Source organism: Mya arenaria, chromosome 3 (genome assembly GCF_026914265.1).
Source record: "Mya arenaria isolate MELC-2E11 chromosome 3, ASM2691426v1".
Lineage (NCBI taxonomy): Eukaryota > Metazoa > Mollusca > Bivalvia > Myida > Myidae > Mya > Mya arenaria.
The window spans coordinates 49,093,643-49,112,750 of record NC_069124.1 but is presented as its reverse complement, the minus strand read 5'-3'; the positions used below and the strand labels follow the sequence as shown (position 1 = coordinate 49,112,750).

At 37.7% G+C, this 19,108-nt stretch overlaps 1 protein-coding gene across 1 annotated transcript; it reads left to right on the top strand.

The window, feature by feature from the left end:
• The first annotated feature begins 6,245 nt into the window (after positions 1 to 6,245).
• Positions 6,246 to 18,186, top strand: LOC128226088 (uncharacterized). The gene is made up of 12 exons (XM_052935980.1): positions 6,246 to 6,401; positions 7,541 to 7,739; positions 9,503 to 9,727; positions 10,389 to 10,574; positions 11,493 to 11,680; positions 11,987 to 12,146; positions 12,827 to 12,938; positions 14,320 to 14,470; positions 14,677 to 14,821; positions 15,288 to 15,474; positions 16,595 to 16,788; positions 18,008 to 18,186. The coding sequence occupies exons 1-12, from the start codon at positions 6,246 to 6,248 to the stop codon at positions 18,040 to 18,042; spliced, it is 1,938 nt and encodes a 645-aa protein (XP_052791940.1). The 3' UTR covers positions 18,043 to 18,186.
• The last annotated feature ends 922 nt before the right edge of the window (positions 18,187 to 19,108 follow it).

Here is a 19,108-nt window from a genome sequence, read left to right as displayed (position 1 = left end):
TTCGATCCGTCTGTTAATATATCTGTTTGCTGCCAATGGAAACTAAATATATACAGATAATTTTGTCTTCTTCACTCATTTCATTAGTATGTCATAAAACATATGATATTATAGTTCTTAATAAATACTGAAGAAATATCACATACCAACTGAAGGCTTTCTTGTATTATAGTGGCCGACCACTCGGCCAATAAACGTTGAACGGACCGAAGCCGTAAGCTGAATCGGTTCCAGTGTTTGTGGAAGACTATAATGCTTGGAAGTCTGAAGTAGTCTGTATTACTTTTATATTATACCACACCTTCAGTTTAGATTAAAAATAAATAGACAAGTTTTTTACACAACGAAAGAAAACGTATTCTCTAAAAAGTTCCAATCTCTTGATCTGTTTCAGACGACAGTTTTGTTTCGACAGGCTATCGTAAACTATCTGTTTCGTAAAATCAACTTAACGGTTACAGACAACTAGCCTTCAGACCGGACACCCGCTAAACTACATGTTTACAAATATAATGTCGAAAGATCCACTGAAGAAGACCATTCTCGATTCATATTAAATACGTATGTGTCGTTGTTTTTCGTTTTGGACGAGTTATTTTATCGAGGTCAACAGTAGTGGCATGCGCTCGAAAGTCGATGGCTTATTGTTCAGATAGATAACAAATAGTTTGATCAATATGAAATCACGTTATAATAATATTATTAATGCGTATATCATGAGTTAGTTTTTTTAAATAACGGTGACCTGTTCAAAATTACCATCTCAATATTAAAAGAACTCGCTCAATATTTTGTTAATGCACTTTTTGTATGCCGAAATAAAGGGTGGCAAATCATTAAAAGTGTTAAAACTAATATACTGACTGGTTTAGAAAATGATTAACTTGATCGATAACCACGTTCACAAATAAGGATGCGTTTTATAAGCTTTGATATTAATATTGATAAAACAAAGTAAAAGCGGTAAAAGTGATCAAGTTTTTTGTTTAAATTATGTGCAAATATTATATGTAAAGATTGATATTTTATTATATCAACTATTCGCCACACTGTTGCTTGAGCTAGATGCATGTTTTTTTTTTTTTTGCATTTGGCAGTTGTTTTATGTGGTGATATAAGTGAGTGCACTTGAAATGTTGTCTGCCGGTTGATGTTTGAAAGATTATTTAATTCATATGTTTTTATTGATATAAGTAGACCAAGCATTTTCTGCAAAATAATGAATTAGATTATTCCATTTGCCATAATAAAACTGAAAAACGCCTAGTTGTTTGTGAAATTCCATGAAAGAGACAACATGTACACAGGTTGGTGAATTTATGGAATATTACCACTGCTTTACATTGAGAGGTAATGGATTTTGATAGTTAGCTTGTTTGTTAGGCCAAAATTTATTTGTTGATATCAGTTATTGTTGTTTAGATAATGTCGAGCATTTGCTATCAGAAACTATTTCAATTGATGTAACTCCTATGCGTTTGAATGCAAATGCCCTTAAACTACATGCTGTTAAAAGACATCTTTCGTAAAAACATTAAGCTCTCAAAACACCTTCACCCGTGTACAAGGATACCTGAATACAGCGCCTAGAACGATATTCGTTTGTTTGCCTTTCGTATGGTACGAAACATCGGAGTGAAAGAAAGCTTTGTTGATGTGTTTTTCATGGTCATGCCCCGATTCCCTTACCACTTTCCATAAAACACTCGTTAAAGAATCGATAAGAACCACTGATGTGCATGAAACAGAATTGAATGTTGTTTTTTTATGGACAAGTTGCACCTTACTGTCAACAAAAACACTCTATACGTCTTTGCACGAATCGTTCGAAACAAAATTTTCCAGAATGATTTTTAACTCGTTGTTTATCGAGAGTGGAATGCCCCTTTAGCATAGTAAGCCAACATTATTGAAAATGTGTGTGACACTGCGATGATTCGTTTTATGCGTACGAGGACACAAAAAAGTCGGCTTTTGAAAAGGGGCGTTGCGCTTCATACAGCCAAGTGTACGATCCGACGTTTTTAAACCGAATGCTAAACTTGAAGTGAATTAAAGCCAGTTTGGTGCAATATCTTTCTTGTTTAATATCATATACATGTAGTCAAGAGGTAAGTGTCCACAATACATTTTTGATCTGACATTCTTCAAAAAGCAAAAAAAAGAGAAATTTTTTGTGTCCTTTTGAATGAAAACGATATTCCACAAAAATAGTATAGTTTGTTTAAATTTTTAGGCTTCCCTACACACAAAAGTAGCACAGGACTTAATTAAGCATATCACTAAATCTAGCATTGACGGGAATGTAAGGATTGGAAAATGTACATTGTTTTTCAAAATTGTTAATACCTGCAAGGCATATTGAGAAATGTTCAATCAAGTGTGCAGAAGCTGCGGAAAGGCCTCTCACTGGTCTGTTTTCGCAGTGACGTGCGTGATAAAACTGACCACGTTATTAGATCTTATATTGCAGACAGGTGTTGATGTAATAGTCAACAAAAGTCACAGTCAAACAAAAGCTCGTGTAAGCCAGATGGTATAATATTAGCAAAACTAATATCAGTATTGAAGGAAAAAAGTAAGGTTACTGAGGGAGTACCTTCAAACCCCAATGCAAAAAGTGTATGCCATATACGTTTGGTTCTACTGAGGTATGGGCGTATGTCAAACGGTTGCGCCCTTAAGTTACACCCCCTCTAATATCAATTGCTGGAACCGCCCCTGTGTTGCCTTCATATTTGTCAACAAGTGTACTTTTGTCGGCTTCGTTTTATTAATTAAATAGTTTGAATTTGTCTTGCAGCAACTTCTGCCAATGACTTTTAACAATTAAAGGAGTGCTTCGATGCGTATATAACAGTTCAATTGAACATAACAGCTAGTATTGTTGTTAAATACGAGGGAAAACAGTGTCTGGTTTTCGAAGATACGTACGAGAAATAAGAAATATGACTAACGGCAAAAGAGGTTCGTTTAACATAGGAATTTGTATTTATAATAGATATTTGTATCAGAATGTTCCTTATTTATTAATAATTTTAATATATTTTCAAGATCTTGTGTTTGTTCCACAATTCCTTTTTAGTGGTTTGTTCTGCATTGCTTGTTCACTTTCGTTGTACATTTTAGTATGGGGGATTTCAAACTTGTATGTAGTATACAAGTGAATGAGTAAGTGACAATTACTAAAGCTGCACTCTCACAGATTGCTGATATCAGACTGCTGACAAACAATCAGATCGCAGTTTTCACATTTACGTTCATAAAATATTTTTTTTATGGCTGAAAGCGTTACCAAAGCTTTTGAGAAAAATGAGGTATTTTTGGCATGAAAAAGTAAATAGAAAGACCTTCGGTCTGATCTTTTGTCAGCAGTCTTATGTAACTGGTTTTTAGACATTCGCGCAAAAATGACTGATTCTAAGACGAACAAAGTTGTCAAAACGGTAAATCCGTGAGAGTGCAACTTTTACCGAACTAGCTTATTGTTGGATCCTTTGTTCGACCATGAATGGGATGTAACTCATTATTCACATATTTGTCTATCACGATGGAAAAAACCCTCGCGCTCTCAGCTCAAACATTCTGATTAAGCTTGAACATATATCATACCATTTTCAAGAGTGTTTCCTTTCTTTCGTATACACATTTAACTTTACCATTATATTATATTTCAGACTTGGAGCCACGTTTCATTCAGGCGTGCTGTCTGCTCCTGCTCATGGGAACCTGTGTGATTTGTCAGGGTAAGCTATGAATATGTTGCAATTTACATTCCATTCCTCGAATCCTGCTTTTCAAATCACGGTCTCCGATTTTTAGATTTTTTTCTAAGACGCCGATAGGGGACTTCATGTACGCCGTTTTTACTAAGTATCTTTTTCTTAAACCAGAGTTTTCCGAAATCGTGCACAGGTCGAAACCATGGGCGGTTAATGGCGGCTTTCTGGATATCGAGGCTATGTGCGAGTTTCCGGAAGTGACCGAGACGTTCCAAGCCGGGGACGCCAAGATTATCGTCAGCTTTGCCTCCGAAGTGAACAGTATTGTGGCAAGTGTTCCGATTGATCACCTTGTACGCGTTCTTCAAATATGTTTGTTTTTTTTACATTAAAGATGCACTCTTACTCCAAAATAAGATTTATCACAATTAATACAATTGTTTCATATCTATACCAAAAAGGATTAGTAAATGTCGAAAACAATGATTCTTATGAAGCATACCGAGTTTAATTTGAAAGAAAGGTGCAGAAAACACGGTATTTCTACCGTATGAGACGATAGAAGAGCACCGTAAATATTTTAGCACTCACCAATCATTTAATATTTTTCGCGTTTTCAGCTATTAAATACACGGCTACAATCTTGTTATCAGTAATTAATATTTTCCATAAATGAATTATTTAGTAAGTAGTTAAAGGTTTATCACTCAGAAATTATGTTTGTTATACATGTGTATGTATTGATTTTGTATTAGAGCCTCTTTAAACAAATGATAAATTTAATTGAATTTCCTCTATTTAACCTTGAACCCATTTCAATTTGCTTATTGTCAATCGAAATGACACTCACATAATTCATGCATACATATGCGTGAATTTATTCACATCAATATACCATTTTCAGACTTGGACGTTCCAATCTTTGACAACAGATCCCGGCACCCAGTTCGAGTTTGTAAACAAATACACGTTCCAGGCGCCTCACACGATGAATTTCCAAATTCGCTGGTCTGGTAAAATCACGTGGAACCCATATGACGTAAGGCCAGCCCCTCCCGTCGGCACGTGCCACCTTCAAATAGGTAGAGGCTAATTGATATTGTGTATAACTATTTTTAGAGCTACACTCTCACAGATGGACCGTTTTATGACAACTTGATATAAGACTGCTGACAAAATGTCAGATCACAGTTTTCATGTTTACGTTCGAAAATTGACGTTTTTTGACTAAAAGCGTTATTAACGCTTTAAGATTTTTTTTCGGCAGTTTTCAAAATACTTGAGATCTGTTCTTTCGTGTTTTGTCTCATATGACTAAATTAAAGACATTGTTGCCGAAATTAGCTGATTCTGACACAAAAATAAAATAAAAGTCAAAACTGACAATCTTTGAGACTGCATCTTTACAACGTGTCTCTATTTCAATGACATGTTCCTCCGAAAATTGCATAAATATATGTACCTATTATGTTGCTTAGCCATAGATTACACACCCGGCGCCCCCCCCCCCCCACCCCCTTAAAATCGTCCAAAGTTATTTTTATTTCAGTTCTTTCAATTTGGAGGAAAATAATAATTAAATAATTAAATTACTCACCCCCCCCCCCCCGTCAACACTTAAAACCAAGTAATATCCTGTTCTGAGATTGCGGGGCAAGTCAAAGGATTACGCCTTTTAGTTACGCCCCCCCCCCCCTCCTCCTCGAACTTCAAATCCTGGATTCGCCCCTGTCATCATGTCGATATATCACCCACAGTAGTGTATATTGTATACACATATACAGCGGAATTTCTCAACCACATACACAGCAGTATATATCACCCACAGTAGTGTATATTGTACACATATACAGCGGAATTTCTCAACCACATACACAGCAGTATATATCTTCACAGGAGACTCGCCGAATGTTACGGAGACTTACCCAACTTCATCGACACCACCCACAACAGCAGCAGCAACAACAACAACAACAACAACTAAACCTACTATCACGACTCGTCCATCAGGTAAAATATTGGGTTGATGTATTTTTCGATATAGATTCTTCATGCGAAGTTTTAACTGTTATTGTCGAAACAGAAATAATTGATACAACTTACTATTTAAGAAATTTTACACACCACTCTTCAAATCTGTCATGGTAGAACGTTGTATGGAATACATGAATCCACTTGTCTCGCCTGTGATTTGTCCACTTGGTGAAGCTGTGGTCTGAAAATCTTTAAAAATAATTTCGTCCTAGGCTTGAGGTAACTGTGGTCTAAAAGTATTTAGATGATAGTTTTTGTTCGTGTATGATTGATACAGTTGTATGCGTTGTGAGCGACTGTGTAATTGGTCGGCTTGAGGTAGCTGTGGTCTAACAATCTTTAGATAATATTTTAACTGGGTACGGTTATTACAGTTTCGTGCAGTGTGATTGGTCGGCTGGATGTATATGTGGTCTAACAGACTTTAGATAATAGTTCCAACTGTGAATGGTTTTGACAGATTCATGCAGTGGGGGCGGCTGTTCCCCGATGGTTTACTACAACAACACGTGGCCTGTGTCCAAGGATGGGCAAGAGGGATACCTCCAGGCCCAGATGTCCTGTGTGTTGCAAGCCGGGCGGGCTACCCAGCCAGGACAGGGTTTAATCAAAGTTAACCTCGATAGGGATATTGACTTTATTGAGGTATATTTATAATGTTGTAAGAATGTTATATTTACATAAGCTGAATCAAAATTAACCCTTTTGTTGTATTATTGCCAATTCACCCCTTGGCTGGATGTGGAGTATATTTACGGCCGTTGGTATTTTATGGCAAATGAAGGCAATATTTAATTCATAGGTATTTCGATTTTCGCGGAATTTTACGGTAAATATTTGAAAAATGAACACACTTAAAAGAAGAAAAATCTTACAAAAACAAAACTTATTATTATACATTTTTTGTTTACAAGATTTTTTTTTTCTTTTGAGATTCAAGTGGAGTGCTTAACGCATTAAATTGGAAGCTATGTTATTCCTTTCATCAGAACCAATGCAATTTTCACATATATATTTTTATTTAGGTTTTCACAACTTTAGTCTTAAAGTTTTCTGGCAGTTAAACATTATTTTTTTTTTTTGCAAAACAAAATAATTTTATATGCTATTCCAGAATTACTACGGCTTAATATCCACATTAATTGCATATATTTCTAACATTTCATAGTTTCATCATTATGTTTAGTGCACTTTTCAACGCGAACCGTTGGCATTTTATTTAAAATATGCATTGTTTTCAATTGCCGTATAACAGTTTGTGTATACCACGTGATATATGCTGCGTCATCAGGGAACATTTTGCTTAAAATGATGACATAAACAAAGATAACTTTTCGTTTTCTTCACAATTTTAAGTGAAACAATGGGCAGTGTATGCCTCTTAAAGAACCCCGTCTCTGTTTTATTACCAGAATTTGATTGGGTGATAAGTTTTCTCAAACACTTCGACAAACCTGTTTCCAGACTAATGCTTTGATAGTGCTCCATCAGGGGGCAGTTTTGTTGAAAGGTTTTTCGAAGAGTTTTCAGAAACTAAAATGTTATATCTCATTTTGTACGTTCCGACGCGACTATTTATTACAGTAACGCGAATTTTAGGCGAACCATAATATGCTACGTTAATATAACCAACAAAACCCCAGACATATTTTGTTGTTTATTTGCCTCTTGGGTTAATTAACCGTAGTGGGTTTTTCGTTCATACGCACATATTTGCACTCGAGGGCAAATCTTGTCATAAACACCCGACACAATCCTAAAGCATTAGCATTTATTTTTTTAAGAATTGGAACTTACGGATTACTTCCCCTGTGGAAACGGACAGACCCTCCGCTTACTGGACTCTGGTGAACCCGAACGAGGTTGCTCCCGGCTTTGTGTGGATGTTTCAGGTTCGCTGGCGGGGAACCATCACCTATGGGATAAGCACTGTCATTGAACCTCCTGTACCCATGGGCACATGTAGCTTCAAGACGGGTGTCGGTAAGATTCGCATCATTCCCGTTAATTCTGGGACCGTATTCACTAAGCAACTAAGATTGAACTTAAAATTAAGATCAGAAAGTAGGTGTTTTGATTGGCCTGAATATTTAGCTGACCAATAGGCTGAATGGAATCACTGAAGCATGTCTAAGGATAATGATAAGATCAATATTAAATACTTTCCCTTGTTTTGGTGGTGGATCCGGAGTTTACTGGTAAAACACTCTCCCTTGTGGATATTGACCATCATTACGGTTCTTGGATATGGAGCTTGAGTTATTACAGCATTATTACGGTTCTCTCCCTTGTGGATATGGAGCACGAGTTATCACAACATTATCTCGGTTCTCTCCCTTGTGGATATGGAACACGAGTTATCACAACATTATTACGGTTCTCTCCCTTGTGGATATGGAGCACGAGTTATCACAATATTATTACGGTTCTCTTCCTTGTGGATATGGAGCACGAGTTATCACAACATTATAACGGTTCTCTCCCTTTGTGGATATGGAGCACGAGTTATCATAACATTATTACGGTTCTCTTCCTTGTGGATATGGAGCACGAGTTATCACAATATTATTACGGTTATCTCCCTTGTGAATATGGAGCACGAGTTATCACAACAGTATTACGGTTGTCTCCCTTGTGCATATGGAGCTCATTTTATTTCAAAATTATAACGGTTCTCTCCCTTGTGGATATGGAGCAGGAGTTATCACAACATCATTATGGTTATCTCTCTTGTGGATATAGAACACGAATTATTACAACATTATCACGGTTCTCTCCCTTGTGAATATGGAACACGAGTTATCACAACATTATTACGGTTCTCTCCCATGTGGATATGGAGCACGAGTTATCACAATATTATTACGGTTATCTCCCTTGTGGATATGGAGCACGAGTTATCACAACATCATAACGGTTCTCTCCCTTGTGCATATGGAGCTCGTATTATTTCAAAATTATAACGGTTCTCTCCCTTGTGGATATGGAGCACGAGTTATCACAACATCATTACGGTTCTCTCCTTTGTGCATATGGAGCTCGTATTATTTCAAAATTATAACGGTTCTCTCCCTTATGGATATGGAGCACGAGTTATCACAACATCATTATGGTTCTGTCTCTTGTGGATATGGAGCACGAGTTATCACAATATTATTGCGGTTCTCTCCCTTGTGTATATGGAGCACGAGTTGTCACTATATTTTATTTCAAAATTATAACGGTTCTCTCCCTTGTGGATATAGAGCTTGTATTATCACAACATCATAACGGTTCTCTCTTTTGTGCACATGGAACACGAGTTTACGCAACATTTTTACGGTTCTCTCCCTTGTGGATATGGAGCTTGTATTACTAAAACATCATTACGGTTCTCCCTTGTGCGCATGGAACATGACTGATCACAACATGATTACGGTTCTCTTTCTCCCTTGTGGATATGGACCACGAGTTATCACAACATTATCACGGTTCTCTCCCTTTTGGATATGGACATCAAGTTATCACAACATTATCACGGTTCTCTCCCTTGTGGATATTGACCACGAGTTATCACAGCATCATTACGATCCCCTCTCTTTCGGATATGCGACAAAATAATCCAGTCATCTAGGAGATGCAATCGCAAAGGATTGAATCCGGAACCTCCATGTATGCAGATGCAAAAAATTATAAACACATCTTGAATACAGGCATCTATACACATTTAGCTGTTAATGTTTGTCTCATTTATAGCTTCACCTAAGAAAAACATTTCTTTCTATGTTCACCCACACAAATACCGACAACGGAAGAACCTGAACCTCCGACGGATGCCCCGACAGAGCCCCCAACGCCGGTTACTAATACAACAACACAGACACCGGTAGACAAAACGACCGCCCCAGACGAGGGGACATGGCCAACCGTGGACAAAACACCTGACATATGCAAAACGTATCCGGAAGTTAGACTCCTGCAGCAGGAAATAGGTATTAAGCGCTTTACAATTTGTCAGGCATGACGGTTACATAATCATAATAAAAAGTAAATAACAATGTTTATATACAGTGGTATGTCCAGAAGGTAATTTTAGGGAAGTAAATATTTAGTTTTTAATGGACATTTTGCTAAAAGTTCTGGAATCGCAAACAATATGAATGCCTTAACCACCTACTCACATAATGTCTTTAGCTGTGCTTGTCCTTGTACAGTCGAACCCCGTTGGCTCGAACTCCTAGGGACAAGCGAAAATACCTTAAGCCTCGGGAAATTCGAGCCCAGCGGGAATGCATACATGCATAAAAAAATCGATCCTTTACATCAAGTTCGAGCCAACGAGGAAATCGAGCCAATCGAGTTCGAGCTAACGGGGTTCGACTGTGGTTGATATTGTGTTGTCTGTGCTGCAAATTGCCATGACTTTCTGGGTTTTTTGGCAATAAACCAGGTGCTCTGAGACTGTAGCGCCGTAATTGCAAGCAATTTGCCACAGTGCATACTACCATGTATATTACGTTTGTTTTTGTTTTTCTTTAATTAAATGTTTGTTTGGATATTGATAATGAGTTAGCGTTTTTTTCGGGTGATTTTAAATATATACCGAAAATAAAGAAAAGGCATCGTATTTTCTTTCACATGTTTTCTTTTAAGACGCAAACTCGAGCCCCGTCCCCTACAACTACCACGAGGTGCTGTGTAAGTACATCCTGTTCTACGAGGCGCAGCGCTCTGGTGACCTGCCTGCCAACCAGCGTGTCACGTGGCGACAGGACTCGGCTCTCCAGGATGGACGCTGGAAGAGCATTAACGAGGACCTGGTCGGCGGCTGGTACGATGGTGGGTATGCCTGTAGTGTTTCTGATGAAAGCGTTCGGCTTTTACCTTTAGTATCTTTTTTAAAAATTGCTTATTTACGGATTGTTAACATTAACCTTGTCATTTTTTTGATACTTTGGTGTACGATTTCCGATACGCAGTATATATGTTAAGCATAATATTATAACCAATTTGACAGAAAAAAATGCGTACATAAACACTGTTAACTCAATTGCTAAATTATATAATTGTTGACTGCTTCAAAAAGATGAAATCATTCTGCTCAACAATATGAGAACAAAATGTGATCAATGTCCCTGAGTAAACAAAGCATAACGTCATTACAGCTATGTAAATGTGCCTTTTCCAATGCACTCGTTTGTTTCCGTTCTATCAAGCAATAGAAAACGCATATATTCTGCCCTTGGGTAACAACATACTGAGAGGCTTCATGTCTGAAATACCACAAGCGGATTCAGAGGGGGTGGCACCCGGCGCGCGCCCCCTCTTAGATCGTCGAAGATCGTCGAAGTCTAACTTTTTTTCAAAATGGGGGAAAAAAGGTAGAACAATAAGTAAGCTTAAAATTCACCACTTCCGCCTAAAAAATGTGAAAATTTACTTGATGAAGTTAACCTCAAATAGTGTGCAATAATCTTTTGGTTCAGGGGTAGGGGCGTATGTAATAAGGTTGCGCCCCTTAGTTGCACCCCCTCTAACGTCAATTGCTGAATCCAACCCTGAATGCGGTGTTGATGTTTTAGTGTATTGATTTACAAAGACATTGGGCAAATGCTCGGTATGTGAACTTTTGCGACAAGGCCCAATTCCAAATGACCCAATGTTTAAAATGTTGCTAATGTTTAAAGTAATAATTTACGTAATTTCGATGCGCAAAATCTAGAAAACACATAACACTGTGATTGTATTCTTACCTAGCGGGTGACTTGGTCAAGTTTGGCCTTCCCATGGCGTCGTCCACCACCGTGCTTATCTGGGGCTACCTCCGGTTCCAAGAGGCGTACGTCATGGCCGGCCAGGACGCCTACATGCGGGACTGCATCCGATGGCCACTTGACTACTTCCTCAAACTCTGGGATGACGAGAACCAGAGATTCTATGCTCAGGTACATATACCAATGTCTTGTAAAGGTTAGGGACGACTAAATAAATTAAGGTCCTATTCTTTTTTTAGTAAACATACCAAATTGCACGCGAAGAAACACGTTCCCAAACACCACGAATAGGAAGAAAATTCCACTTGTTTACGAAACATTAACATTACGTTTTAATAAAATAAAATTGGTTGAATGTAACCTCTATTCATTCGATTAAGATTCCTCATTCGATGTAAGAGTACCAACAATGCAATGAAAACGTAGATCAAGTATATCCAGCATAATCAGTGTGTTTAAACATGTGTGTATTGACAGGTGGGAAATGGTGACATTGACCATGCGGCCTTCGAGCGCCCAGAGGATATGACGACGGAACGTCCAGTGTACTACGTGGAACCGGGCCGGGCCGGAAGTGACGTAGCCGGGGAGACCGCTGCCGCGCTCGCAGCTGGATACATGGTGTTCAATGATTCAGGTATTTCAGTTTTCCAATACACTGATTTGTTAAAATAAATTGAAAGATCACACATTTAATCACTGAACGCACAATCACAGGTTTCAATTCGATTGCCTTAGAATGAAAGTGATTTACGTCCATATACAGAGAGATTTTACCTTATACTAAAATTTACTTGGCAAAATATTCAACTAAAGAACTATAAATCATACCATATAAAGGAAAAACAAATCGACTGGCATCAACATGTTAATTTCCACATTGTTTGTTGCACGGTCGATTATGGCCGGCAATACTCACACATTCCTTCTTTGCAAAATACAATATGATCCAGTTGTCCGGTTAGCGCACTCGCTTCTCATTCAGGCGACCGGGGTTAACCCCGGCCTGGGCGCATGCGAGTTTAGCTAGTGGTCACCAAGCCGGTCAAGTGGGCTTTCTCAGAGTACGTCGGTTCCCCCCACAACACAAGACCAAACTCTCGCGCAACATCGTGCCAACGAGAGTGACTTAGTATAAGTTTTCACAATCGTTGAACTAAATTAACAGTTTAAACTAATATGGTCAATGGTCATCTTGGAGGTATCATATTATACGTAAACCAGTTGTTCTTTTCACCTCTTTCACGACTGTGCTTACACGGTTGTGCAGCAATTATGTATATGCAGGTTTATTAATGAACATTCTCGATATACCAGATCCCGCGTACGCGATGCAACTGCTATCATCTGCTGAAAAGATCTACCAGTTCGCGTTCAGCCACAGGGGCAAATACAGTGACGTTATTTCTGATGCGGCAAAGTTTTATTCGTGAGTTTTACAAATTCAAATACACTTCAATCATATCTTATTTATATGTGTCTTTATTCTATGCTTGGAAAGCTATATTGCATTCAATGGATGACAAAATACTGGAATATGCAGTTTCGTCATGAAAACCCCGGCATTTCGTATACCCCTGTCATTCTTACAGGTGTGTCAGTGTGTGTATACCACGTGATAAATTACGTCCGAAAGGATACGTCGGAAAGCAATATTTTGCTTCAAATGACGACTTTAACAAATATAACATATTTGAACTATTTATTCAACATATTATATGAAACATGTCACAGTCTCTGTCGCTTCAGCCTTTTACTAGAGTTTGAATGTGAGTTTAGGAAGGCTGGACTCTTTAAAGATGCACTTTTACTCCCAAATATAATTTAACACATGTAATGCAATGGTTTTAATATACCAAAAAGGATGAAGCAATGTCTAAAACAATGATGCTTATGAATGATACCGAGTTTAAATTTAAAAGAAATGGGCAGAAAACACAGTATTGCTACCTTATGAGACCATAGTATATCGCAGTAAATCTTCTAGCATTCATCAATCATTTAATATTTTTGCTTTTTCATCTATTAAATACACAATTATAATATTGTTAATAATAATTAATAGTTTCCATAAATGCATTATTAAGTAAAATGTTGAAGGTGTATCACTCAAAATTCATGTTTGTAGAATATGTGTATGTATTGATTTTGAATAAAAGTGTCACTCTAAGTGGCATAGACTTACTGCCCTACGTTTCATTTAAAATGGTGAAGAAAAAGAAAACAAACATCTTTTTTTAAGTCTTCATTCGAAACAAAATGTTGCCTTTTGAGTTTTGACGTAGCACTTGTGACGTAATTTATCACGTGGTATACACACACTGACTATATGGCGAGAGGTCATCGCCTTAAGTTACCAAGAACGCCCAAAAAGTTGCATTTTGTAAGGATTAGTTCCGTTGATTATCCATATTCCTTTGAAATAAATTACAAAGTAGTTACATTATATGAAAAATATTCGAAAAGGCAGATAGAATAAAGCAATAAATAGCTCGAACCCATATATGGTTTTCTGCGTCCCGTATATCCCATATCGGGACACCTACTAATCCCGTAAACTGTATATCACTTCGACAACGTGTTTACACGTTGAGATGTTTCATTTATTCATCGGAATATTCATCGGAATCAGGAAATAGATGCCATTTTGCTACGATATAAACTTGGTGAACCAATAAGAAAAAATATGGGGTCAACTCGTGACCAGTCCTGGACTAGTTAATGGCGTTGCGTAATTCATGTTGGAGACGTGGTATAAACGGATCACCAACTAACCCCGTAACGTATAAAACTACTCAACAATACTTTAGATCAAGTGGTTACGAGGACGAGTTGACAGTGGCCGGTGTATGGTTATACCGAGCCACAGGCGATGTGTCCTACCTGAACCAAGCTAAGGCCTTCCCCAGGAATGACTGGGCCTGGGGGTATGAATGGTCCTCAAAGGAACTTGCCGCAAATGTACGTGTCCATAAACAGTCATCGCGACTAACTTCATAAAGAGATCTATTCTAATTATGATAATGTTGTGTGTTTTTTTTTCCAAATATTGTTTTTTCCAATAAAAGATATTATAAGATTATCAATCCAAACAATAGGTCACCACTTGACAAAAGTTTTATAAATCAAATAAGATATAAACTGATGTTAAAACTGTGTCCTCTCAGATCTTGCTGTATGAAGAGACAGGAGAAAGTTCCTATTACAACAACGCAAGAAATTTCTTCCACCGCTGGTCGGAAAGTGGTGATCTACAATACACTCCGGGTGGCTTGGTGTACCGTTTGCGATGGGGGTCTCTCAGATATGCGGGTAAGCATTTGCAAAGAATTATGCAAGGTTTTGCCTTTTCTATTTGCATATGAAAATACGCCATGTGGCGTTGCGTAAGTACAAAATAATCGTACAGCCGAACCTCGTTGGTTCGAACTCCCAGGGACCAGCGAAAATAAATCGAGCCTCGAGGATTTCGAGCCAAGCAGGAATGCTTACCTTGAGTATAAAGAAATCGGTTGTTTACATCCATTTCGAGCAAACGAGAAAATCGAGCCAAGCGAGTTCAAGTCAACGGGATTCGACTCTACGTCGAAAAACACTAAAGCAGTCATGATTTGTGAAATGTTTTTTTACCTTTATAAACACGTCGTAATAGTTTGATTTTTCCTTTGCATGATTTGTATTGCACTCTTTAATGTATGTACATGTATTTGAAAACACAGTCTTCACTATGTACATTGCGACCCGACAGCAGCGCACAAACTTGTATATTTTTCCACAGCGAATGCGGCGTTTGCGGCCCTGGTGGCGCTGGATGACGGAATCGTGACAAGGGCGGAGATGGCGGCCGGCACGGTGCTAGACCCTTTCAAGCAGATAAACTACATACTGGGGGACAACCCTAACAATATGAGCTACGTTGTGGGATTCGGGGATAAGTATCCGACCAGGCCACATCACAAAGCTAGGTACGTTCATGATTTGATCTTTAAGTACTTGTAAATTCAGATCATTTAAATGTTTATGCACTATACAAAGAATAGTATATATATTGCATAATTATCAAGGAAAATGTAGGTATAACAAACCTATCTCCTCTCCCATGAATAAAGCTTTCCGATTTGATTTGAGCGTTGATATGATCAATGAGCAATTCATCATCACACCCGAGTTTATTTCATTCATATTATGGCGGATCCGCAAGGGTCAACGCAAGGGTCGCATGCTCGATTCCCCGTCGCACCACTAAAAATACTAATCGGCTTCCGAGAGGGACGTTTAATGGGGGTCCCGTGTGACAGTGCTACACACTGGTGCACGTTAAAGATCTAGGGTAACTCTAACCAAAAACCTACATTGACTAACAATCTTAGCGGAGCAAGGGGCAAGGCCCGAGTGCGAGTATAAATAAGCTTACACACCATTATTTAATACCTAAAACCTACATTCTCATGTATCAGTGGTACGCATAGCACCGTCGCTCTGGTCTACGAGAATTAAACAAGGCGTACTACTAAACAATTCAGTTCATTGGGAGGTGAAAAATCTTGCTTCTGAAGAATTACGTCTTTACGTATGCGTATACGTAGTTCACCTTTAATTAGCGATAACGTTTAGAAACATTGAAACATCAAGTATTACCAATGCAAAAAAATCATAACCAAAGCTTTCGTTTGTATCAATGCAACAGAAAACTCCAACCACACAACTTTTGATATGTCCAGTGTTCATGAATAGGAAGTGACATTTAACAGTCATTTCTAATAAATCGTTACTAAGTAAGTATTAATAATGGTTTAACGATAGAAAAAATGCGGGGATATCTTGATAATATAAATGGTAATCGGCTGAGGATGAACTTAGTATGCTTATACGGAGTTCCAGAACATTATGGAGGTGTGGAGGTGTCAATAGAGAATCTTGTGCTCTATATATTCCATACAATATACTTTTAAGCGTTGCACACGTATTGAACATCAATTTGAGTTTCACTCCATCCAAATACTGTGCCCAGTACAGTGCGCAGAATGGGTGTCTTTGGATAAAGGAGACAACACGACATCCGCAGATTGATATGTATACTTTCAGTTTCTGTGCCCCCGCCCCCGCGCCCCAATGCACATTCGCTGAGTTTCACAGCAGCCAGCGGCACCATTACTTGCTTTACGGTGCCATGGTGGGAGGCCCGGACGCTGGGGGCGGTTATGACGACAACAGGATGGCATACGAGAGATCGGAGGTCACCTGTGACTATAACGCCGGCTTGCAGTCCGCTGTTGCTGGTATGAATACATAATTCCCTTCCCCTAGTTGTTACCACTTCAGCTTGTTTTATCCAATTTGGGTCCCCTGCCTGTCATGAATTAAACTTTGAAAAGAGACATATTTCTTTATTGAATATTTAGACTCATGTTAACCTCATCGGCAATCAAGAACATGATAATGACCTTGTTAAATAGTTTAATATGATAATACACGATTCAGTAAGAATGTGTAATTCCCATTAGAAAAACAACTAGTTCTAGGAAGCAAATTTCAAAAACAGCTCTGAATGAGTTTACTAAAGACGAATGTCATGAGAGTGGTATTCTGGGTAACTTGTCAATTAAGCCTTATTCCAAATAAAGAAAAAACATAAACGCCCCAATGGCTTAATTTTTCCGCTTAAAATAAACAATTATTTTATTGATTAATCGGTAAGAAAATTTTCTGAATTCAGCCAAAAGTATTTGCATAGTGTAACGTTGCAAATCGTTTTAATCGTTATTCATTAGACAAAAAACATATGACATTGAGAAATGAATTATTAAATGAGCATTACCTTTAAAGTTCTTTGTCGTTCTAGAAAGGTTCGGCTTAAAGCAACTGTGCACCAGATGATCAATTTGCAAGAAAAAAAGAAAATTGTCATAGAGTTGGTATCAATGTGTACAATGCATTGAAACTTACTAACTGAAGTACCACTTAGTTTTCAATTTATTTAAGTTTAGCAGTTATTTCGTATTTTTTCATTAAAAAGTTATTACTGGGCATGTCTACCTAGTAGAATTCGTTCCTTATGCGTTATTAGAGTAATCCGTCGTAGCTCAGTGGATACGACGCTGGATTTTTGGTGACACGGGTTCGAACCCGGTATCCGACCCATTTTTTTTTTACATTTTGGTACCTTTTTTTACAATCATGATATCAAAGCGTAACACATTCTATCAAATAATTGTCCTGAAATTAGTTACAGAAAAAAATATTTTGATGACAATCTGGTGAACAGTCCCTTTTAACGTCTCAATACGAGCGAAAACAAAGAACACACTGGTACAAAAGATATGTTCTGTCTGTATTATAATTGTTGCTTTTAAAAAATAAATTAAATTTTTCCTAAAATAAGTCAAAATCAGCGACAGCTAAAATTCAAGATTTTGCTGCTTTTTTATATCTGATGGCTGATGACAGCGCCACTAATGCAGCTGACGTGTTTAAATGAATGCTTTTCCCTTCTTACAGGTATTGTGCAGATGACCATGGTCAACAAGAAATAGTCATCCATCAAGTCCTCTATACTCATCTTCAAAAACTCCATTTTAAAATTGTTAATTTGTTGAATAATGTTATGTGTAATAATCTACGAATCAACAATTAAGCAGAAGTTTATATATAATTCTCATTACGTGTTTATTCCACAGTTCGACTCACCATAATCAAATACATGTGGACAAATAAAAGGATAACCCTTGAAAGTGCACGCACTTATTTCCAACGGGGTTCTTTGTTTCTTTGTTTCTGAAGGGACATCACGCGGAAGTGACAGGGGTGGGATACAAGGATGTCCGGTGCGACACCCTAGCTCTTTTTTCGAAGACACCCCTTGGTTCTTCTACGTGCTCGGTGTAAAGCACCGATGCGCGGGGTACAACTTTCTTGGTTTAAAGCTGCACTCTCACAGATATACCATTTTTACAACTTTGCGTAAATATCTGCAAACCAATGATAAAAGATTGCTGACAAAAGATCAGATCGCAGATTATCATATTTCCGTTCGAAAATTAATGTTTTATGGCTTAAACCGTTATTAACGGTTTTAAGAAACATGCATAGAACATCAATTTTGAATTTTAATATTATAATCTGCGATCTAATTTTTTGTCAGCAGTCTTTTATAACTGGTTTCCATGAATTTTCGCTAAAATTAGCTCGTTCCAAGACAAAAAGTAAAAAAAGTTGTCAAAACTTTCAATCTGTGCGAGTGCAGCTTTAAACCAGTACTGAGAACACCATTTTTCCAAGCACTATCCTTTAAATGCCCTGCTCCGAGAAAAGGAGCTTTGGGTCTTGGATGTATTAATGGAGAAAATGGTGCTTGAGAACTGCCTTTAAAATGATATCTTGATATAAATACGGTGACGTGATTTTCGTGGTGGCATGCAGAGATTACATTTTTTTCTGAAAAATGAACCTTTTGCTTGTTTTTATAAACAGCTCTGAAACAAAACACAAAAAATAATAATGAAACACTACTTAACATGTTCAATGAATGTTCAATGAAAAACACAGTTTTTTATATGTAAATACGACGGTCTGGAAACAATATAGACCCTCGTATGCATG

Excerpts from the sequence above, each read along its gene's own strand:
- LOC128226088 (XM_052935980.1), top strand. The coding sequence starts at position 6,246 with ATGGTTTACTACAACAACACGTGGCCTGTGTCCAAGGATGGGCAAGAG. Across the intron at positions 7,740-9,502 it reads TAGCTTCAAGACGGGTGTCG|AAAAACATTTCTTTCTATGT; the intron begins GTAAGATTCGCA and ends GCTTCACCTAAG. Across the intron at positions 10,575-11,492 it reads GGTCGGCGGCTGGTACGATG|CGGGTGACTTGGTCAAGTTT; the intron begins GTGGGTATGCCT and ends ATTCTTACCTAG.